This window comes from Petromyzon marinus, chromosome 18 (assembly GCF_048934315.1).
Source record: "Petromyzon marinus isolate PM22_M1 ecotype Great Lakes invasive population chromosome 18, UKy_Petmar_22M1.pri1.0, whole genome shotgun sequence".
NCBI lineage: Eukaryota > Metazoa > Chordata > Hyperoartia > Petromyzontiformes > Petromyzontidae > Petromyzon > Petromyzon marinus.
Window position 1 is genome coordinate 2,812,825 of NC_133684.1, and position 24,558 is coordinate 2,837,382.

At 48.2% G+C, this 24,558-nt stretch overlaps 1 protein-coding gene and 1 long non-coding RNA gene across 2 annotated transcripts; one reads left to right on the forward strand and one right to left on the reverse strand.

The window, feature by feature from the left end:
* Nucleotides 1-2,531: 2,531 nt before the first annotated feature.
* On the reverse strand, nt 2,532-13,502 carry LOC142925074 (uncharacterized). Its single transcript, XR_012942171.1, has 2 exons — nt 13,176-13,502; nt 2,532-3,121 (listed from the first exon to the last, which is right to left on the reverse strand). It is a non-coding gene; the product is annotated as an uncharacterized LOC142925074 (long non-coding RNA).
* THEM6 (thioesterase superfamily member 6) lies at nt 12,480-23,623 on the forward strand. The gene is made up of 4 exons (XM_032956499.2): nt 12,480-13,002; nt 15,537-15,615; nt 19,472-19,604; nt 21,361-23,623. Exons 1-4 carry the CDS (start codon nt 12,846-12,848, stop codon nt 21,592-21,594), a joined length of 603 nt encoding a protein of 200 aa, XP_032812390.1. The 5' UTR covers nt 12,480-12,845; the 3' UTR covers nt 21,595-23,623.
* Nucleotides 23,624-24,558: the final 935 nt, after the last annotated feature.

Consider the following 24,558-nt stretch of genomic DNA (forward strand, 5'->3'; position numbering starts at 1 on the left):
ACAGCACTGGAGGATGGATTGTGTCTTGTTATTGTTGCCTGGATCATGACTTGTGGCGACAGGTGAGGGCATCTGCCATGTCATCTGTCAATCAAATCCGCAACACCTAGCCTGGCACAATAGGTGATGCCGCCGCCGTTCAGTGACAACGGGAGCTGTTGTGCTTCTCTGAGAACCGCTCAGTCGATTAGATCGCTGCACGGATCGCAACCAATTCATGTAATCGCCCGGGAGTGAGTCGATTGAGCGGTGGTGCAGCGGTTAGCGTACCACACCTGGGAAACTTAAGATCTTACTGTATTCCAGGCCACGGTGAACATCAGTGGCAAAGTGATGTCTGAACCGGGCCTGTCTGCTCCCCATCACCAACCCGCATTGATTAGCGTGGTACGATATGGTCAGACAATCCTTATTCTTGAACTAGGGTTGTAAGATTTCTGCACATCATTCATGATAATGACTCGTCCATCATCATCAACATTCATTCTATCCAGTCCCGGATAAAGGCCTTCCCACTGCTTCGTCATCCCTCACGGTACCACGATTCATCTCGCTCCTGCACATCGACCGATCTCACCGCTCCGTCTCCACGACGGTTGTACCCTTGGACGCGTTCTCTCTTTTGGCTGCCTTCGTCACCAGTTTCGTCCTGTCCAGGGCCTCTTTTCGTTTTCATAAATGTCAAAATGACGCATCAAATGTGCGTGTGTTCTCTGGTCCATGTGTTCTTCTTCTCGTCTTTCAGTACAGTTAATCTAAACTTTATTTGACCAGGTAAGGCCCACTGAGCTATGAGCTCTTCTTCGGAAGCGATCTGGTCACATGTGACAGCTCAAAGAAATGGCTTATCATGTGGAATTTGATATCAGCCAAATACTCCAAACGCATGTTTTTAAACGTGGAGGGGAAAAAGCCGGAGGATCAGGAGAAAGATCCACACCACCACGGGCAGAGAGACACGCAGACTCCAAATGTACAGGCGCCAGGGTCGGGATCGAACCCACGACCTCCTGTATACCTAGCGAGGTAGTTAACATCTCGCCACCGTGGCGCACCTCTGCAACGCTATATCAAATAGCAGAGTAAAACACGCGAATTAAAGTCACGTATTTGACTGTTAAAATAAGTGAGCATGGTCGAAGGAGAGAAAAAACGGCCAAAATCTCGACCGCAGCGGAGACGGAGCGATGAAGTCAGCTCGTGTTGCAGGCATGAGCTGAAATGTGGCATCAAGGGACTGCGAAGAATGGCGATGACGTTGGATGACGTTGGGAAGTGTTCATCCAGCAGTGAATAGATCATGGCTGATGTCGCTGTCAAACTATCGTACGATGCGCGTCGTAGGAAGCAAGACAGAAACGCATGGCATGAAATGTTTGGCAAGCCCCCCTTTACTGAAATGTGCTTTGCGATTGCATAAATGTATAATTTATAATACGCTTTCACTTAATAATGCACACACATTTCCAAGTTGTTTGCGATATGTAAAGGAGTAAACAGTCCAGGCGATGTCCATGCAAGGGAAGTTGTATTCCTATATTCTTGAACATACTGTTAATGCATTTTCAATTTTGGTCCATCCAACCAATCTCTTAATTTGTTTAGCGAACTTGTTGTTCAGGACCAGTTGTTTTGATAATTTGTCTTGAGCTCAGTCTAACAGCCTTCTTCATTAAGTTATTTGATCATTTCCTGCAATGATTTCCCTTTCATTGTCAGCAAATCTGAGATGTTTAATGTTTTTTTCTCTCTCCCATGTATGTTTGTCATCATTTCTCCAATCCGATATTCAGAAAATATTTTACGTGTCTGCGAATAATGTTGGTGAGAGCTTAACCATTGATATATGATTCTTTCTTCATGCAACCTCTCCGTATCTGGTCCATATTTGTACATTTTACGTAATTTCTAAACATGTTTCGCTCTTGTTTCATGACAGCTTGGATAACTCCATCGATTTCCACCAATTCAAATGCCTACAAAGGCCAGGCATTCTGGTATGAGATATTCATTCGCCTCTTCCATGCATGCGGTTGATGGCAGAGAAATATTTCCTAAAAATTCAGCTTGGCTTACACGACGGTTGGCTGGTATCTAAATGCCCGTTATTCTCCTCTCAGTATTCTCCATGCAAACGGCTATACATGATATGATGTGATTGGGTATCACTTTTTAAGTCAGTTTGTCTCTAATTTTGAGTAGAATAATTATTTCCACTAAATGTATTTCTCGAGCTGGTCCTATATCTTTGATGATATCCACATTCAATTGATATGGTTCAGGATATTTTTAGTGTTTTCACATTGGAAAGGATAGACTGTACACCTTCAACTGAAACATCTGGAACTTCATGTGTAAATAAAAAAATAGACTATAATATACATATTTAAACATTTCATATATATTATAAAAAATAAATATGTAATAAAATGTTGCTGGCTGAAAGCACAACAAAGACAAGATGAGCAAGAGCAGCGAGATATGACTTGGGAAAAAAATGCCAAACATATAGGAAACATAGAACTCTGCAAAATGTTATCTTAATGGGATTTATATAGCACATTTACCAAGGCGCTTTACAACAATTATAAAATTGTACATAGCATGATACTTTGAAATGATACATTGTGTGAGCATAAGTGGTGGTGTAGTTTTGGAGCAGTAAAACAAGAGGGATTGATAAGTAGGAGTTGGGATAGGCCTGGACGTAGCTGGATGGGTCGACAGAAAGCTGGGTGGGGGGGGATGAAAAGTAATGAGGCATCGTTGAATTGGGAAGACAAAGAGGGACGGCGAGGGCCAGGAGGGAGAAGGGGACCACCACGGTCGAGTCCCCCCCGCAACGCCGCCACTGTCCGCAACGTCGGCGCAGTGGATCAGCGGAGTCCTGGCCGGGCCCGCGACGAGGAAGAGGGACAGCATCGGCCCGGCTCGCTTGCCACGGACGCGAAGCTTCCCTCTGTGTCCGGCACGCTGGCACGGTGAAGACTTCTCCCCCGTCCGGGGCTCGACCTCCCATCCGGTCACGCGGGACGGCGAGGAAGTCGCACGGCACCGGCGACGGTGTGGCCCGGCGAGCAACCACCGGGAGCCGGGTCACCAAGAGGAATGCGACATTTAACTGGAAAGTTCAACACACAAAAAATAACTAAACATTGTGATGGTCGGTTAAGTTTTTGGGAGGATATCATCTCTAAACGAGTGGATTGGAGAAAATCCGAATGGCGCACGAGCGCAGACAACGGCCACCGATGAACACGAAAGAGAGTCCAGTCACAGATTGGTTTTTCAAAAGATTTATTCTCAACCTCATCTGAATTCTCACCGTCAAAATGGAAATAAACTACACTCCAAATTATACAAGGCCTTATTTGCGTTTGTCTCAAAGCACAGCCGGCTAAAGTAAGCCGATTTAAAGACAATGGGGCAGGAAAATACAAAATAAGTATCTTGAAACTCTAAAAACATTTTTACCAGGTAAGTGGAAAGTGGGCCTTACCTGGTAAAATAACAAAAAATGTAGAAAAAAAGTTTTCTTTATTTAGCTACAGTGAGGGAAAAAAGTATTTGATCTCCTGCTGATTTTGTATGTTTGCCCACTGACAAAGAAATGATCAGTATATAATTTAAATGGTAGGTTTATTTGAACAGTGAGAGACAGAATAACAACAAAAACATCCAGAAAAACGCATGTCAAAAATGTTATAAATTGATTTGCATTTTAATGAGGGAAATAAGTATTTGACCCCCTCTCAATCAGAAAGATTTCTGGCTCCCAGGTGTCTTTTATACAGGTAACGAGCTGAGATTAGGAGCACACTCTTAAAGGGAGTGCTCCTAATCTCAGCTTGTTACCTGTATAAAAGACACCTGTCCACAGAAGCAATCAATCAATCAATCATATTCCAAACTCTCCACCATAGCCAAGACCAAAGAGCTCTACAAGGATGTCAGGGACAAGATTGTAGACCTACACAAGGCTGGAATGGGCTACAAGACCATTGCCAAGCAGCTTGGTGAGAAGGCGACAACAGTTGGTGCGATTATTCGCAAATGGAAGAAACACAAAAGAACTGTCAATCTCCCTCGGCCTGGGGCTCCATGCAAGATCTTACCTCGTGGAGTTGCAATAATTTTGAGAACGGTGAGGAATCAGCCCAGAACTACACGGGAGGATCTTGTCAATGATCTCAAGGCAGCTGCGACCATAGTCACCAAGAAAACAATTGGTATCACACTACGCCGTGAAGGACTGAAATCCTGTAGCGCCCGCAAGGTCCCCCTGCTCAAGAAAGCACATATACATGCCCGTCTGAAGTTTGCCAATGAACATCTGAATGATTCAGAGGACAACTGGGTGAAAGTGTTGTGGTCAGATGAGTCCAAAATGGAGCTCTTTGGCATCAACTCAACTCGCCGTGTTTGGAGGAGGAATGCTGCCTATGACCCCAAGAACATGAAGGTGGAAACATTATGCTTTGGGGGTGTTTTTCTGCTAAGGGGACAGGACAACTTCACCGCATCAAAGGGACGATGGATGGGCCATGCACCATCAAATATTGGGTGAGAACCTCCTTACCTCAGCCAGGGCATTGAAAATGGGTCGTGGATGGGTATTCCATAATGACAATGACCCAAAACACACGGCCAAGGCAACAAAGGAGTGGCTCAAGAAGAAGCACATTAAGGTCCTGGAGTGGCCTAGCCAGTCTCCAGACCTTAATCCCATAGAAAATCTGTGGAGGGAGGTGAAGGTTCGAGTTGCCAAGCGCCAGCCTCGAAACCTTAATGACTTGGAGAAGATCTGCAAAGAGGAGTGGGACAAAATCCCTCCTGAGATGTGTGCAAACCTGGTGGCCAACTACAAGAAACGTCTGACCTCTGTGATTGCCAACAAGGGTTTTGCCACCAAGTACTAAGTCATGTTGTGCAGAGGGGTCAAATACTTATTTCCCTCATTAAAATGCAAATCAATTTATAACATTTTTGACATGCGTTTTTCTGGATTTTTTTGTTATTATTCTGTCTCTCACTGTTCAAATAGACCTAGCATTAAAATTATAGACTGATAATTTCTTTGTCAGTGGACAAACATACAAAATCAGCAGGGGATCAAATACTTTTTTCCCTCACTGTATATACTGTATAGCTATTTTTCAAAAGCGACCTGGCTATCACAAATATTAGCTCAATGAAGCGGCTTATCACGTGGACATCTCGAGCAGCAGCCAAATACTCTAAACGCGTGTTTCTAAATGTGCAGGAGAAAACCGGAGGACCCGGAGAAAAATCCACGCGACCACGCGGAGAACATGCAAACTTTAAATATACAGACACCGTCAAGGTCAGGATTTAACCCAGGACCTCCTGTATACCAGGCGAGGCAGATAACATCTCGGCACTGGGGTGCCCTAACTTGGGTTGGCATCAAATAACACGAGGGAGTGTGCAAGAGTTTCTGAGAGATACCGGGCAATGAGACACCACAAACCAAACAGAGAAGATCAACATCAATAGATAGCATTGTCCCCTGTTAGACCAAGGCTGGCACGGCCCAGTTTTATTCATTCGGGTTTTAATCGTTTTTTATATAAAACCGGAGCACCTGCATCCTGCCCAAATCCGGTTTTCTCGGTTTTATTAAAGTTACGTCGGGATTTCAGTCGCACGCACCCATTAGCGGCGTTCGGGCCGGGGCACGGGCTCAGCCGCCATGCGCGTGAGCCACGCGGTGCGTTCGGCCCTCGCCCAGGCCTTCGTCGTCAGTTCGTCACTCGTCGGAGGCGACTATCCCGCGCCCCAGAAGATCAGCCATCAAACTGTTCAGCATGGCCGCGTCGACCGCTGCCGCTGCGTCTGAGCGAAACTTCTCGATGATGGGATTTATCCATTCCAAGTTGAGGAACAGCCTGGCGGTCAACACAGTCGAGAAGCTCGTCTTCATTAAGTCGAACCTCAACGCGTTCTACGACTACCCGGCGCCTGACGACGACAATACCGAGTACAGCGGCGAAAGCGACGACGAAGACGTGGCGGCGGACGACGACGAGGAGCAGGATTGAAGTGTGCACGAGACGCCGATAATAAAAGCAGGTTTTAATCGGCAAAATCGGGTTTAATTCCTATAACACTATAACCAGGTAAACACTATAACCAGGTAACACTATAACCAGGTAGACACCACTATAACCAGGTAAACACTATAACCAGGTAACACTATAACCAGGTAAACACTATAACCAGGTAACACTATAACCAGGTAAACACTATAACCAGGTAACACTATAGCCAGGTAACACTATAACCAGGTAAACACTATAACCAGGTAGACACCACTATAACTAGGTAACACTATAACCAGGTAGACACCAGTATAACCAGGTAAACACCACTATAACCAGGTAACACTATAACCAGGTAAACACTATAACCAGGTAAACACTATAACCAGGTAACACTATAGCCAGGTAACACTATAACCAGGTAAGCACTATAACCAGGTAGACACCACTATAACCAGGTAAACACTATAACTCAAAACACTCTATTATGGACTCGAACACACTCTCGGCTACAGCACTGCACTGGACGAGACGGTGCACCCGACAAGGCATCTGCACTTGACGACGGAGTGCACGGTGAGTTTGAACGTGGTGGCGCACTCACGTGCGGCCAAAAGTGAGTCTGCAGAGGTCCGCAAGGCAGTTCCATGCAAGCGTGAGGCTGTCCACGAGGCATTGGGCCTCACAGACTTCACTGCAGGCAGGAATCGGAGTCGGTAGCAGCGTTCTCAAAAGGTTCATCAGAGGTTCCCAAGGGTTATCAATGTCTCCGGGCATAGCTCCTGGCTTTTCTCCCCCACCTATGAGGGCTTTAAACGCCAGGGCCTTTGGGGTGCAGAGCAACCGTGCATGTCGCGATGGGAGCACGAGAGTAGCAAACAAGGTGCATTATTGGCAATCAATATAATTTAACAATTCGTGGAGGAATGATATGCACATCTCTTTATGAAAACACATTTCATTAAGTATATAGTGCGCTGATATTGATGGGTAAGCATGTGAAAATAGTAAGCTGTAGTTGGGTGTTCGGCTCACTTTTGGCTCTATAGTCACACTCATGGAAGGCAAAGTACTTGGTTCACTGATTAAGGGGTCGTTAACTTTTCAGGAAACTGAAGGATTGTGGAAATGTAGGCTGAGCCTATCATAAGAGTGAATCCAATCTGCCTCCAAACTCAAATTTTTTGGAACCCAATAAAAAAGCAATCTATGGTCGATGTTTATAGTAAGCGTGGTGCTGACTGGAGTTGTGTCACATTTTAGCTTTCATGCCCTTCCTGAGCACCACTAAACTGACATCAGTCACTCAGCTTTCCAGCCCTTCGGCAGCACCTTCAGAATGTTGATCAGTTACGATTGTTCATACGACGTGATGACCCACGACCCCGTACATCAAATCACCAACGGTCCGTGAGACGTGGCCAGCACATTTCAAATGACACACGAACTAAACACCAGCTCAACAGCATTCCTCAGCAACACTGGCCTAAAAAGGTAAACACAATAAAACTATCCAACGTTACGGGCAATGACCCTGCTTCATAGCAGAGACTTGTCAGCCGTGCAACATGATCACTTGGTGTGATGAAGCGACCTGACACGTGACTGGCATGCTTCGTGTAAATATATTTGTTGTGTTTGCTTCTGTTCCCCGCCTTGCTATGCTGTACATAGTTGGCACACTTCCCACCTCGACTGGTGTCTAACCGCCGCCACTCTCCACAACCTTTGGGCTGTGGACGCCCTTGTAAAAAATACAAGAGCCCGCTCAGCTCAACGGGGCATCTGACCCAGCTGATATACACGATCCTTATGGCGAGCGAACACACAACGAATAAGTAATATTTAACAATTTTTATTTTTTTTAAATCACGCTTTTATGAAATGTACCGTACTAGTAATGTCAGAACTCCACGACTCCAGGAAGTGGGCCCGAAACTTGCCATAACGTACGGGACCTTAGTCAATTACAGCCAACGTCAGTTGAGCGTGTACAATTAGACCCAAGCCGAAACATAACATATAAAAAATAATGTTTTAAAATATAGATGTTTTTTATATATATTTTTAATGATAGAATATAGTATTGTCTTCAGTATGACATAAGTATACCAAGTTTGCAGTCGATACCACATTGGGAAGTGAGTTAAAAATTGAGTTACAAGATTTGAGGATACAACTACGATGACAACAGAGTGAGTTCAAAGAAAGCGTGTAAGTAAAATGACACGCGACCCATGACGATGGGATGTTCATCGCATGTCAAATTAGGCCAACACCCAACAGCTCGCGAGTCGATGTCTAGCGGGCTCGGGTAGCAGCACCCGGCCACCTGCTTTGGGCATTGCCCTCCCAACGCAGACAAAGATGCCCCCGCATAGCCTGTAGCAAGACTGTTGGGGCAAGTGCCACGAGCGAGAGTAAGTCAGTAGCTATGCAGGCCGGCACGGCACAACGAGGGGGTGGGTGGCCAGCACCACGCCCACCCGCCTTTGTCTCTCTAAAGGCGATGTGTTTTGTGTTGTTGTTGTTACGCAGCGCAGCAGGTGTACCGGGCCGGATCAAGGCACGGGGCTTTAGGGGCTGCAGGCCAGGGTCCCCCGCCAGAAAGAGGGCCTCCAGAGATGAAGTGAAAAGTTATTTAATTTGTGAATGCTGAATTTTATTTGTTGTTAGCCTTGTAAAAATACAATTTATTTTTCTTTAACTTTGTTTTCCCGTTTAAAAAAATATTACTGGAGGGTGGCTCACAGTACCTATAGCCCAGGGGGCTACAAAATCTTAATCCGGCCCTGCAGGTGCAACAAACTCATTCGAGGCCGAGTCCCGAGTCGACCTTCACGACAGCGAGAGCGCTCGTGCTGGTGCGCGTGGCACGTGCTCGTGCTGGTGCGCGTGGCACGTGCTCGTGCTGGTGCGCGTGGCACGTGCTCGTGCTGGTGCGCGTGGCACGTGCTCGTGCTGGTGCGCGTGGCACGTGCTCGTGCTGGTGCGCGTGGCACGTGCTCGTGCTGGTGCGCGTGGCACGTGCTCGTGCTGGTGCGCGTGGCACGTGCTCGTGCTGGTGCGCGTGGCACGTGCTCGTGCTGGTGCGCGTGGCACGTGCTCGTGCGCGTGGCACGTGCTCGTGCGCGTGGCACGTGCTGGTGCTGGTGCGCGTGGCACGTGCTCGTGCTGGTGCGCGTGGCACGTGCTGGTGTGCGTGCTGGTTGTGCGTGCTGGTGCTGCGTGGCGCGTGCTCTCTCGCTGTTCTCCCCACCGCCCTCCTCCCCCCACCTGACCCCACAGCCAACATCGCCGCCCGCGATTCGCCAGACGGCGACGGGCGACGTCAAGGCGACGTCGGCGCTCTTGGGCCGCCGCCGCCGCCACGCTCGCCGGCCTCTTGCGATTACACACAAAACAAAAAGACAAAGACCCCCCCCCCCCTCCCGTGTAGCCTGCAACAGATTGTAGGGGCAAGTGCTGTTAGCGAGCAGCACCTATAAAGGCCGGCACGGCACACGAGGGGGTGGGTGGCCAACAACCACGCCCAGCCGCCTTTGTCTCCCTAGTGGCGATGTTTACACAGCACACCAGGTACTCATTTGAGGCCAACCTAGGCGAGGCCCAGAACCGGTTCAGACAATCGTCACTGGTGTTGTCCGTGAGCGGGAATCGAACTCGGGACGCCAGGTTCATAGCGCAGCGCGCTAACCGCTACACTATCGCTCCCCACTTGCACACACACACTGTGACACACAGACACACACACACCCGTCTCCCGCAACACACTCGCGCTTGTCTCGGTTCCGCATCACTCGCACGCACGCCTCACACACAGTCACTCTCACACATCCTCTCAGCCCACTCACACACACAGTCAATCTCACACACCCTCTCAGCCCACACACACACACAGTCAATCTCACACACCCTCTCAGCCCACTCACACACACAGTCAATCTCACACACCCTCTCAGCCCACACACTCACAGTCACTCTCACACACCCTCTCAGCCCACACACACACACACAGTCAATCTCACACACCCTCTCAGCCCACACACTCACAGTCACTCTCACACACACTCTCAGCCCACTCACTCACACACAGTCACTCTCACACACCCTCTCAGCCCACTCACACACACAGTCACTCTCACACACCCTCTCAGTCTACTCACTCACACACAGTCACTGTCACACACCCTCAGCCCACTCATTCACAGTCACTCTCACACACCCTCTCAGCCCACACACACACAGTCACACTCACACACCCTCTCAGCCCACTCACACACAGTCACTCTCACACACCCTCTCAGCCCACTCACTCACAGTCACTCTCACACACCCTCTCAGCCCACACACACACACAGTCACTCTCACACACACTCTCAGCCCACTCACATACAGTCACTCTCATACACCCTCTCAGCCCACTCACAGTCACTCTCACACACCCTCTCAGCCCACTCACACACACACAGTCACTCTCACACACACTCTCAGACCACTCACTCACACACAGTCACTCTCACACACACTCTCAGCCCACTCACACACAGTCACTCTCACACACCCTCTCAGCCCACACTCACACACACACAGTCACTCTCACACACCCTCTCAGCCCACACACACACACACAGTCAATCTCACACACCCTCTCAGCCCACACACACACAGTCACTCTCACACACCCTCTCAGCCCACTCACACAGTCACTCTCACACACCCTCTCAGCCCACACACACACACACAGTCACTCTCACACACCCTCTCAGCCCACTCACACACACAGTCACTCTCACACACCCTCTCAGCCCACTCACTCAGTCACTCTCACACACCCTCTCAGCCCACACACACACAGTCACTCTCACAAACCCTCTCAGCCCACACACACACACAGTCAATCTCACACACCCTCTCAGCCCACACACACACACAGTCACTCTCACACACACACTCAGCCCACTCACTCACAGTCACTCTCACACACCCTCTCAGCCCACACACACACACAGTCACTCTCACACACCCTCTCAGCCCACACACACACACAGTCACTCTCACACACACTCTCAGCCCACTCACTCACACACAGTCACTCTCACACACCCTCTCAGCCCACTCACACACAGTCACTCTCACACACCCTCTCAGCCCACTCACTCAGTCACTCTCACACACCCTCTCAGCCCACACACACACAGTCACTCTCACACACCCTCTCAGCCCACACACACACACAGTCAATCTCACACACCCTCTCAGCCCACACACACACAGTCACTCTCACACACCCTCTCAGCCCACTCACACACAGCCACTCTCACACACGCTCTCAGCCCACTCACTCAAAGTCACTCTCACACACCCTCTCAGTCTACTCACTCACACACAGTCACTGTCACACACCCTCAGCCCACTCACTCACAGTCACTCTCACACACCCTCTCAGCCCACTCACACACACACAGTCACTGTCACACACCCTCTCAGCCCACTCACTTACACACAGTCACTGTTACACACCCTCAGCCCACTCACTCACAGTCACTCTCACACACCCTCTCAGCCCACTCACACACAGTCACTCTCACACACACTCTCAGCCCACTCACTCAGTCACTCTCACACACCCTCTCAGCCCACACACACACAGTCACTCTCACACACCCTCTCAGCCCACTCACACACAGCCACTCTCACACACCCTCTCAGCCCACTCACTCAAAGTCACTCTCACACACCCTCTCAGTCTACTCACTCACACACAGTCACTGTCACACACCCTCAGCCCACTCACTCACAGTCACTCTCACACACCCTCTCAGCCCACTCACACACACAGTCACTGTCACACACCCTCTCAGCCCACTCACTTACACACAGTCACTGTTACACACCCTCAGCCCACTCACTCACAGTCACTCTCACACACCCTCTCAGCCCACTCACACACACACAGTCACTCTCACACACACTCTCAGACCACTCACTCACACAGTCACTCTCACACACCCTCTCAGCCCACTCACACACACAGTCACTCTCACACACCCTCTCAGCCCACTCACTCACAGTCACTCTCACACACCCTCTCAGCCCACACACACACAGTCACTCTCACACACCCTCTCAGCCCACTCACACACAGTCACTCTCACACACACTCTCAGCCCACTCACGCACACTCCCCTTGCACACACACACAGCCACTCTCACTGCACACACACACGCGCAATCGCCGCCTGTGCACTGTACACACGCAGTCTCTCCACTGCGCACAGCGCCTCTTACGCAATAACAGCCGCCGCCATTCGCCAGACCACGTGCACACGCACACTCCCTCTGACACACACAGCCACTCTGACACACACACAGCCACTCTGACACGCGCACATACGTACATCAACTCTGACACACACACTCGCTGCGACACACACAGCCACTCTGACACGCACGCACACACTCTCTCTCCACAGCACTGCACACGCGCGCACACACAGCCCTTCCGACTCACACTTACACTCGCTCTCCACAGCACTGCACAGGCGTACACACACACACTTACACTCGCTCTCCACAGCACTGCACAGGCGCAAACACACACACACACTTACACTCGCTCTCCACAGCACTGCACACGCGCACACACACACACACTCGCTCTCCACAGCACTGCACACACACATACACAGCCCTTCCGACACACACACACGCGCAACACACACACGCCGACCTCCGTTCCGGCCCACGCCCTTGTGCGCAGTGCCACCGCCGCCGCTCGCGATGCTGCTGCTGTCCATGGTGCTGCTGGTGCTGGTGGTGCTGCTGGCGCTCTTCGTCAGCGCAGACGCGTGGTATTTCGTGAGAATGCTGCTGACGGTGGGCGCAGCACTAATGCGCAGGCAGGAGAAGGATGTACTCAAGGAACACGGGTACCACGGTAAACTCAAACACGCTACTGCCATCTGCGCGCACCCCCCCCCACCACCACAGCCACCACCCCAGACTCACGTATACATCGAATATTTTTATTCGCTTGTCCTCCCCATGCACACGTCCTGTTATAATAGCCACGGAGGTTTGCAGGGTGGCGAGGACTCGACGCGCTCTTACCGGCCTGTTTCGTGTCTTCCATGCTGTGCTCAAACCACCAACATAGCATAAGGTTGCGACGCGTCTCGCTTAACGCTTCTTCCCCCGTACGACTGCTCCGCTTTGGAATCCCCTCCCCGCCTCCTCCCATCATCGTCTCCTTCCCAAAGCTCTTACAAAACAACCCTTTTTTCACGCACGACAAAGTTGGCGGTCCTGTTTGTTGCTGGCCGCTAGGTGTGTTTGGGGCCTTCGGGCCTATGCTCAACAACTGTGTTTAAAAAAGCTCGACTTACTGCAAATATATCAAAATAATATATACACATGCACACAGTATACATAAACCCCCGTATCTTCTTTAGGTGGGTTATAATTTAACAGCGGTTTGAGCAATAATTGAAACCTAGTTTTACACGAAGGTTTGGGTATTTTAGCTAAGATAGGTGTTGAAATGCGTGCGAAACCAGGTAAAAATTAAGCTTTATCACTGCGATATGACAGGACATGTTGTTTATTATACAAGAGGGTGGTCGTGTACACTGCGAGTATCGGAGACTGCAGTTGCATCCTTACGCCGCACAGCAAGAGCTACCAAATGCATGCTTGCTGAAAATTCCAAGGGTTTCGTGTGAAGGTCAAGTCTGAGCTCTCCATACAACTCGCGGATTCATCAGTGGCACATTCAGAATGTGACATTCGTAACAATTGTGTTTTAGAGTCATAGAGTGTAAACCTGACATTGCCCAGCTCGGATATCCAATTACGTGGGTAATTTGATTACTCTGCTGATTATAATTGGAGGTCAGCGATGATGGGACCAGTAATTATTTCAATGATTCAACTAATTAGACAAGACGGATATAGTTGGATAGGGTGGGGGAGGGGGAAAAGTCCCAACTCTGGTCCCATGTGTGCCACTGGACGGGAGGTGGTGATCGGGGCTTGATGACGTCATACACATCATCAGCCCCGATGTCTTCCAGGGGTTTCCTGCCTTCAGGAGACAGGATGTGGCCAACGACTTTTTTTTTTAATGAGCCCGAATAATGGGCCATAAACAGAAGTAGTCAATGATAACATTTTCCTTATACGCGGTGTTAACATTGGCTTTTATATTCTTTATTACTTGGACGGTGTCATTTGAACTGTTTTTTTTTTAATATGGGTTGAATATCTTTGCCCAGGCTAAATTTAAATTTCACATGCAAACAGCCGAGTTTTGAGTTTGGTGCTCCTGTCGCATTGCACTACTTTGAGTTTTTCTTTGGACTCCCTTGGAATAAATAAATAAATACACTATTTGCAATTCCAATGCTTGATGAGGACCTCCCCATGCCGTATCAGTTATGTGGGTTGTTTGACCATACTTCACCACATCGGTTGTTGGTGAAAGTCCCAGGACTGGTTCAAAAATCACTCGCCAATGATGTTAGTAGCTACGGCCTAGAGGGAAGCTCAGGTGTGCAGGTTAATTATAGTGTGCGAACAACTGTTGCCACGGATCCCTCCGAAAGGGTATTATCGGTCGTTCTAAATAAGTCGTGTGTGTAATAATGTCATCCCGAGTAGGTAATACGTTCCTATAGCTTCATGAGTGGACGATACATATTCACTTGAATAATAATGCAACATTTTTAATAAGCATGTGTTCAGGTGAATGCAGAAATTACCATCAGGAAGTGGCCCCGGGGTGGTTCAGAAGGCTAATACCGTGTCAGAGCAGTGAGCTGGCATTGCTGAGATCCCACGTTCAAATCAGTGGCCAGTTGCATAAAACACCTGAAGCAAGCATCTCCCGTAATTGACGTTCATTTAAATAGGGGCTATGGGACTTAAATTGTTTGCTGTGTGTTTGTTTCACCTGATGACGATTTCTTGTTTCGCGATCGAAACGTCGTGATCTATTAATTTTCTACCCACGTGACTTTACCGAAATAACCAAAGAGTATGGATTCCTGCAGTCACGAAAGCTTCTAATCAAGATTGAACTGGAAAATGCTTATTTCATAATTTTAATATAATTTGCCCGCACATTAGATATACTCATACGTTACAATAATATCAAATTGTTATGAATGGTTTGTTATCCGGCGGTAGTGCCTCATGCCGATAGCTCGCACTCCAAGCCGGTCCAGCGGCGTTCCGGAAAATATCGAGTGGGAAATTCGGGCCCTTAGCGTAACTGTACGGCTTGCATTTCGTGCTGGCCCCAGGTGTCTAAGCTATGCACCGCCGCTCAAAGCGGAGCGGTATCAGAACACAATTAAAATGTGACCGTGACCCCCAGGTCCCCCCCCCCCTCCCCCCCCCGGGTATTACTGCTCCCCCCCGCCCTCCCTGAAAACGTACGCTCATTACGTCCGCCCCGTGTCGCCTTCGCAGGCATCGTGCTGCTGAGCGACATCGACCACATGGGACACATGAACAACGCGCGCTACCTGCGGGAGTGCGACTTTGCCAGGTATGGCGGCGTCCACATTAACTCGGAAGACAACGGACGCTTGCGCTCGGCCGCCCCCGTCTATCGCAGTGTGGGCGCGCTGAGCCGCCGCGCTCGTTGCTTTGAAGTCCGGATTGCAATTCTCTCCCCGGCTTTGGCCACAGGGAAGAGTTGTCAGTCCTGAGCTCGTAAAACCCCGGGAACAAAATATCTCTCCCTCTCCGCTTATGCAGCAGCCGTACCGTCAGGTGCAGAAACTTTTAACGAGGGCTCAAGTTGCATCCAGGTGTGATTGATCACCAGAGGTGTAACGATACACCCACCCCCCCCCTCCAATCGTGATTCCATGAGTTGTCACCATTCACGGCCGTGGTTCGATTCAGGAAACAATGATTGTGTTGTTGTTTACATCCAGTAGCCACTATTGGCTGGCCTGCAGCTGCAATCTGATCACCGATTACATACATCTATAAGTTACAGGCTCTTTTGTGAAGCCACTGCTGGATGCAGGCTTCCCCACGGGGGTTATTTTACCATACTTCACCACGCTGGTCAGTGCCATGTTGGTGAAAAGCGGGGCCCAGGTTTGGTTCAGATTTCGCCTGCCACAAATGTTCGCCGCGGTCCAGGAATCGAGGTCGGGTCACCGGGTTCACGGCAGAGTGGGCCTACCACTGCTGTACATCCCGAGTACTGTGCTGGGGTTGTAACCAAATTGTGTGAATATGGTTCAGTATGCGTATTGTGAAAGAAGCCGGCTGAACAAATCAACGTGAATGCACCCGATCTCGCCAGACCTGGGAAGCTAAAAGCTGCGAGGCTACATATGTAGGCAGCAGAGGACTGTGGAGAATTATGCAATGTTGTACTGTGCTTCTATGCCCCTGCGCCCATACTGCCCACCTTTAACAACCTGCACTGACCACCGTGGTGAAGTATGATCGCGTAACCCACACGACGATTTTTACACACGCGATTCGGTGTGCGTATCGTGAGCTCAAGGATCAATATGAATCGCTGAGTCAGAGCATCATTACACTTCCGTTGAGCAGTGCATGCTGCAAACCTGCAATACGGAATTTAGTTGTATTCGTGGAAATGTAAGCGGCAAGACCCAGTGGCAGGATAGGTTAAAAAGAACAGGTATAAGTGGCAACACTGACCTTTGGCCGCTTGCTGTCGTTTGTGATTGCCCTTGCTGCACACTGCCCCGTGTCCTCGGGTAAGACAAATGGGTGACGTTCGCTCACATTCCAGCATTGCAGAAGAGGCATCGTCATCCGCAAGAAATGTAATAACCTCCGTCTGTAAGTGTGTGTGTCTGTGTTACAATTTGACAACACCGTGGTATCATTCGCGCAAGTTAATATAAAAGCCACACGTACGTATGTGTGGCTTTCAGAAGAAAAAAATCTGAGATGATTCAAGGTGACGACAGCCACGACAGCGTTATCAGTGGCGATAACCCCAATTGCGCGGAATAATGTTGTTCTGGGACAATCAAGCCTGGGCCAGTGGTGCATTTTCAGAGATCGAAACAAACATTGATGCAGGGCGAGTCTGCATACGCATTTAATTATGCACAGCGCACCAATGTTTTATTTATTTCCACCAGTTTTTTTTACCGATTGAAAAGAAAAATAAATTGCCGTGCAATGATTTTTCATTCAAGGGACTGCGCCTTGCGATTGTGGAATAATTGGAAAATGGAGGCCTACGGTAAACATCATTGTCCAGACAACCTTTCACCGGCACCTGCCCTCGTTTATACAGACAGCTGCAGCACGGCACGGCGCTCTCCAGAGACGCACAGGACAGTGCCGTGCCCAGACAGAACGTCGAGTTCACTCTTAACGCTTGGCCCTGGCCCCCCGCCCTGCCTCCTACCACTTGGAGTGTCAACGTGCACGTTGGCAAGACGTCCCCGGGCCCCACACCCCGCTATGGGCGACCCGTCTTGTAACGCCAAGGCACACAGCCAAATGTGAACCGCACCTTCCTTATTTTCAAGCAGTGAATTAGCCCGGCTGATTTTTGTTTGTTTGTCATGAACCAGACTGCGTCTCATTCGGGGACAGTCCAAAGGTCACCTTGCTGATGACACTGCCTGTGGTGGCCTGTTTTTTGATGTTTAGGTTCAAGTACAAAAACCATTTGAAGCGGCTTGACGCGGCACACACACTGTTGTCACCGCACCGTGTCCGAGCGGCCGTCCGTAGGCCACAGCGGCGTTGACGAGACGTGCCGTGCAGACAAGCTGCTGGGCAAGCGAGTCACACAAGTGCCTCTTGGTGGTTTCATTAAATTATTTAAAACATTCGTCATTGACTGTAAATAGTCAACCTATAAGCATCAACTCCCATAGTAGAATTACAACTTAAATAAAAATGCCGATCCTTTAAGCCCAGTTATATATATGTTTCGGAAAGTGCTGTTAACAAGGTTCTATTTTGGCTGGCAACCAACCCTGATGTGTAATTGGCAGACAATGTAGGAGCAAAAGCTCAACATGTTCGGCTTATTATGAATACCTCATGCAGCCTTACGTGCTGATGTCTTAGCAGAATAAGACGTGTGTAGATTTATAAAGATACATATTAATTTAATATCCAACTCCCACAACATTGACAGCCCCACATAACACCGTCAGCTGTTTAACGTTTGCCTATTTTCTCCAGTCAAGTACCATTCAAGATGTTACATGCTTCACCCGCCTGATGATTGGTACACACTTTCCCGCACGGAGACAAGATCTCATCATTTGATTTGGTGCTGTCTACATTACATGGGATGTGTTTACGAATCAAACAAGCTCATGCAGTAAGGGGCCGAATGTGTATTTGAATGGTGAAAGATTGGTAAGTGTGGTCGGGAGAAAAGATTGGTACTGCGCTGGGGTGCAAGAACTGGAGTCTGGGAGGAAATGCTGCATCAGACCCAAGCTTCAGCCAATGGAAGTCTGTTCAGATGGAGGTCCCGAAATGCACCTGCATATTACATTTCGGTACACGTAGATCGCTTCTTGACTAACTTCAGATCGTCTTGTGTTGTCGAATGAACGAATGAACAGGAAGGTGGTGAATATATATCCGTCGTTTACACAGCAAGCAAGCTCATGGAGTGGGCCCTGTTGGCCCCAATAAGGTCCTCTCCCTCATGAGCCCCATTGAGGCCAGCTTCTGATGGCAGCAAGAAACAGAAACAGCGCCGGTTGACCTCTCCTACCCCTCAATGGATCATCACGGGCGGCGACACGGCCGAGCAGTAGCACGTTCGCCGCTTGTTTCAGACGTTCCTGGTTCAAATCCAGTGGCCGCCCTGGTTCAAATCCAGTGGCCGCCCTGGTTATTAGAGGACGCATAACAGTAATAATACGTGCCGTCTGCTTCACGGGTAAAGTGGTGTCAAAGATCCCGTGACATCATTCGCAAGAGTAGGCCGCCGCGGGCCGGCGTTGTAGTCCAAAGTTGCCAATAAGTTTGAAAAACGACCCCTAAATTACTCAATTGGAATCTACGTAGCATTCACGCACCCCCCCCCCACCCTACTGTGAAAACTTGGCAGGACCATCCTAAAAAAAGTCATACTATTCAATCAATCAGTATTTAATTTACATGTCAATATCGCCCTCAATAAAGTAAGCATCATTACACACTGCAACAGAATGGGAACAGTACAGGGGGCATAGAACATCAAGAATGATAATAATAAAAAAACTCGTCACGACCTCAGCGTCTAACAATCGACCGAGCAAAATAAAGTGCAGCCGCGCGCAAAAAATAAAGTTCAATCGTGCGCAGTGAGGCTTTCCTGACCTAACAAGCAATAATAATAATAATGATAACCTCTGAGCGTCTCTTGTTGAACGGATGCACAGGACGGCGCTGTGCATTACCCATGGGATCATCAAGGCCATGCGAGAGCTGCGGGGTGGCATGGTGCTTGGGGCCTCCACCATCCGCTACCGCCGCTCGCTGCGCTTCCTGCAGAGATTCGTCATCCGGTCGCGGGTGAGGAGGGTCACACCACCACCACCACTAGCACCTCCACCACGGCTTGCTACGCCGTTTCCGCCGAAGCGGCGCAGGGACGTATGTACGGCATTCCCCTCGTTATTTCCCAGGGATACGTTCGTGAGACGCTCGTGAATAGCACATTTAGCGGATAGTGATATTGGTCTAGGAGAACCTTTAAATACATAAATAAGTTATTAAATGTGAAAATTATCATAACACAAATACAAAAATGGTTTTAATGAAAAAGTAAATGCAAATAAATATAGTTTATAAATTAACCTACCTTCAACTATGATGATGCAGCGCAGTAGGATGCAGTGACGATGATGCTGACAATGATGATGATCATTGTAATGTTGTTACTGCTCCTACATAGACACATCTGGATAGACTTGGGCGTGATCTGGATAGTCCATAGACAAGCAAGGGTTGACTGAGTGATCTAATTACTTTATCTCTTATCACTTTATCTCTTATCACTTTATCTCATCATATTCTTTCTCTCTCTCGATGCACTCGTGTAGAGTTCCAGATGCGGTTCGCATATAGCCAAAATCGCGGATAGCAAGTTCGTGAATAACAAGTGAATGCCATTCACAATCGCACGGACCCATAACGCGTATCCGTACCACCGCCAGCTGCATCATATTGGGTTGAATCAGCGTAACGTACCCCTCGCGGTCGTTAGGCCGAATCCGCGCCAAGAGGGTTGGACAGCATGGCATAATTATTAACGAGATATTGTCACTGAAAAGAGAGTCGCACGTGACTTCCACCAACAGGGCTGTGAGTTCGTACTCAAGGCTTTTTTTTTATCCCCTCCCCATTGTGAAAAAATACTCCGGAAGATGGCCATATGCTACCCAAGCAGGACCCCACTGAAAGACCAGCGATGCTTTCCTGGGTGAATAAAGGATATAACGAGGTGCGGTGACATCGGTGGTACTGTCCGTGTTGACCTCCTGACCTAGGCGACACCCACTCTCTCCACCTTTGCTTGGCATTTTTCCTTTATCGATAATTTCATATGCAAAATAAAATGAATACACTTGATGATCATCCGTTTGCTGCATACATCGATGTCTAAAAGTCCGGCCATGTTTGTGTCTCGGTGTCTGTTCAAACACGCCGTGTGGTGATTAATGAGCCCTGCCACTGATGTCCTATGATGGCTGTCGTTGAGCAATGACATTGGATCGTTTTGGGCGTGGTAATCGGTGCCACTGTGATGAAAAGGGTGCTGGATTCAATGACTCGATTCATTGACTTTTGGATTCAATGACTCGATTCCTATGATCAATAAGCAACTCTATCTGGCATCAGATTTTATTTTGTTCGTAATGTTAGTGAATTAAATATTTGTCTGCAAAGTATTTTATTTTAGTCCACTGTGGCTATGAGTGGACGAATCCCATGAGGCATGACGATGACTATGACACGGTAAAATTAACTAGTCTGAAAAAAGGTGCACACCGAGGCTGTACTGACATTATTAGAAACTGCAGTGGACTCTTGGCAAGCACGTCTTAATTAGATTTGTACGTATAAAAGCATATCTACTGAGTTTTTGATGGGCTGACCTGATATTCGGTAGGGTGTACTGCATGCACCTCGCATACATTTTTAACACTGACAGGTTGTCACCGACTAAACTAACATTCTTCAGAAGAACTCACTAAATGAATACGGCCCGGCGCGTCAACGTCGCCCGCTCTTTGTCTCCTCCCCCATCACCCTCGGCTCCGTGCAGATCCTGTGCTGGGACGAGAAGGCGTTCTACGTGGAGCAGCGAGTCATCATGCAGAGCGATGGCTTCGTGGCGGCCATCGCCCTGGTGCGGCTCAACGTGACGGGCACCAGCCCCGAGCACATCCTGCGCCTGCTGTGCCGCCGCGCCGTCCAGGGGCCCGACCCGCCGCCAGAGGTCCTCAGCTGGCTCGAGTACAACCGCCAGAGCAGCGAGATGCTGCGCAACAGCAGCTAGGGTGGTGGGTCGGTGGGGGGGGGGCGCGCGCTCGCTGTCCATGGGCCAAAGCAGAAATCGCTACCGCCGAAGGTGGCTAAATTTGTTTAAAAAGAATTGTAGAATTACCTTAAAAATCACTCGATGGGAAAACACGTTAGCGACATTGCCCCCAAAAGCGGAAACTGCTTCAGACTAGGTCTGTGAAGTACAACTTACCTTCATGAGAGCCTTGCACTTTTAAAATGGTACGAATACCAAATGTACATGTAATTTGATTTAGCAGGAGCCATTTATGCATTCAGCCAAAAAATAATAATTGTATGATAACCTACACCTTAGGTGGTACTGGCAAGTGAAATATCTGGTCTTGGCCCATGGAACATTAGCACTGGAGCCCCATTAGTGCCAGAGACGAAAGTGTTTGACAACTAATATTGATGAATTGTACCGATATTAAACTTGTCATGTCGCTAGCAGGTTGTGTTGTAAATGTTATCGTATTGCTCAGGTGATTTTGCTTTGGCACTAGAGGCAAACTTTGCCACCGTGTATTGTATGGTTATTTAAAAGTTGTGTGTGTGCAATCTCCAAATATGTCATCGTTATGGAATGTAATGAGCCCGTTTAGAGCGGTTTAGGAAGCCAAAGCTTGTTTCCCTTCATGATTTCAAAGCGGACCCACCGTCTCTGTCATTAAAAATGGCAGTAAATAGTGAATGTTTTTAATTGTCCTTATAATTGTGGCTATTCTTGTCCATTCTTTTTCCCCCATATCTGGCCGGGTGGTACAGTAGTGAGCAGCATGACTTGCAATGCAAAAGTTCTGAGTTGAGGTCCGGTTATGGGGTCGACTCGTTCCTCCATCGCTCCCAGGTTGATAAACCGAGTACAGCTTCGTGGCAACTCTACATTATGCACGTCACGTTGCACCATTGATAAACCGATAATCATTGATAAACGTTGTATCATTGATAAACAGATTAAAGCTTCATGGAAACTCTACATTACGCACGTCACATATTATTGAGTCCTTGATGAACCGAGTACAGCTTCGTGGCAACTCGACATTACGTACCTAACGTTGTATCATTGCATTGATCCATATCCATCCTTACTCTCGTGACACACGGATTGAGTCACGTGTGAGATTCAATTACTTAGTGCATGCAACCGATACACAAATGATCGGGTAAATGTTAATTTTGGGGGAAAGGAGGAGCAAATTAAGCTTAAAACGGGACAATGAATGAGAGACACCATGAAGGAAAAGACATGATTATAGATATTTTTGAATTGCGACCTCGAATGAATGGAATTTCTTGGGGGAGGAGGTGAATTGTTACGTGTGGAGTCAATTGTGGCCTTCACAGATTGGAAGAATGTAGGCAAATGCCTAACGTTTAAACCGAGCATCATCATATGGCACGTAAATGTACAGCTCTATTGTTGATCCACTGCTGACGAGTAAGAACATTTGATATTGCACACTCTTACGAGTCCAGTCCGTCACGAATGTGCATTGATCCCACGTTGAAAGTAGGCTCTCTGAAAACACAGTTTTGGGTCTGTTGCGGAACTGGCTCAGACTCGGCGATGGATCCCGAACATGAGCTGCTAGCGTGCTCAGGGTCTTTGGGCCGGAGACCCCGAAACTGCGCTGGCCGTATCGCACGCGAGGTTTACACGTGGCTGCAGCAGCAGGTCACCGCGAGCTGCGGATCGTGGTCGGAGTCGATTTGGGTCTGTTGAAGCTGGACGAGGGCATTCCCTACGCCATGCAAGTCATGGGGGCAATTTGACCATACTTCACCGTGCTGGTAAGTGCCAATCGGTGAATGTGGGGCGCATAGTACAGTAAATCAATGGATGTGCTCTGTTGCCCACCACATAGCCCCCATCGTGCGAAGGTGTGAAAGAATTGTGTCATCTGTTAAGCGTTCCCTGTCGCAAATATGGATTAATAACGCCGTTGAAATACGCAGAAATGTTGTGACTCAGCGTTCTAATTTAAATATTTATGTCAATAAAGCAGCACTTAAAAATAAAAGTTGCATTCCTTGTCTTGTTCTATAACATTTGTTCGGATTTCCATAGAGCAGCGATAATGACATTATGCTATTTAATTAATTGCATTAACAGACAAGATGACATGGAATTAGGTGGAATGTCATCAATTTTAATGCTATAAGCAGAACATCTATCGTGTAATTAAGGGCTCTAAAACTTGATTAATTCCCTTCATTGTGTGCATATATTGGCACCTTTTAATATCACCGGTTGAACCAATCACATAGCCTTAATGTTTTGCATGTGACTTTTCATATAAAGGCCCAACATCGTCTAAATCTTGCTTTATTTATACTGTAGTCTGTTAGGCTTGTGTCTTTACTTTAGCTTAATGGATTGGTGCCATTAAACTATAAGTGGTATCTTAACCAAACGGCTCGTGAAAGTGTACCATTAACATCAACAGGCAACAACCTGAAATGTTGTGTGTAGCGATCTTCCCAATCGATCGTTTCACCCTTGCTTTCTCGGTCCTCTACTGCTAGATGTAGGCATCCCCATGCCGTGTCAGTAATGGGGAATGTATGGCCATGCTTCACGCTGGTCAAAGCGGGTTGCTGAAGAGGGGTGGGTTCCAGTGCAGGTATCACTCGCCGCTATCGTTGGCTAATAGGAAGTACGGTAAATATATTGCCCATATCGAGATGGCTCATCACAAGGGTATCGGTGCAGCATTGCATCGTTAATGTAAAATTTTAAGCTCAGAATACATGCATCAATTCGAGTGAAGGTCATTAAATGCATTGTTCACTGTAATGTTCACTGCGATGTTCACTGCAATGTTCACTGCGATGTTCTATGCAATGTTTAATGCAATGTTCACTGTAATGTTCAATGCAATGTTTACTGCGATGTTCAATGCAAAATTCAACGCAATGTTCACTGCAATGCTAAAATACTTTCTCAATTACAACT

Excerpts from the sequence above, each read along its gene's own strand:
- THEM6 (XM_032956499.2), top strand. The coding sequence starts at position 12,846 with ATGCTGCTGCTGTCCATGGTGCTGCTGGTGCTGGTGGTGCTGCTGGCG. Across the intron at positions 15,616-19,471 it reads CGGGAGTGCGACTTTGCCAG|GACGGCGCTGTGCATTACCC; the intron begins GTATGGCGGCGT and ends ACGGATGCACAG. Across the intron at positions 19,605-21,360 it reads GATTCGTCATCCGGTCGCGG|ATCCTGTGCTGGGACGAGAA; the intron begins GTGAGGAGGGTC and ends GGCTCCGTGCAG.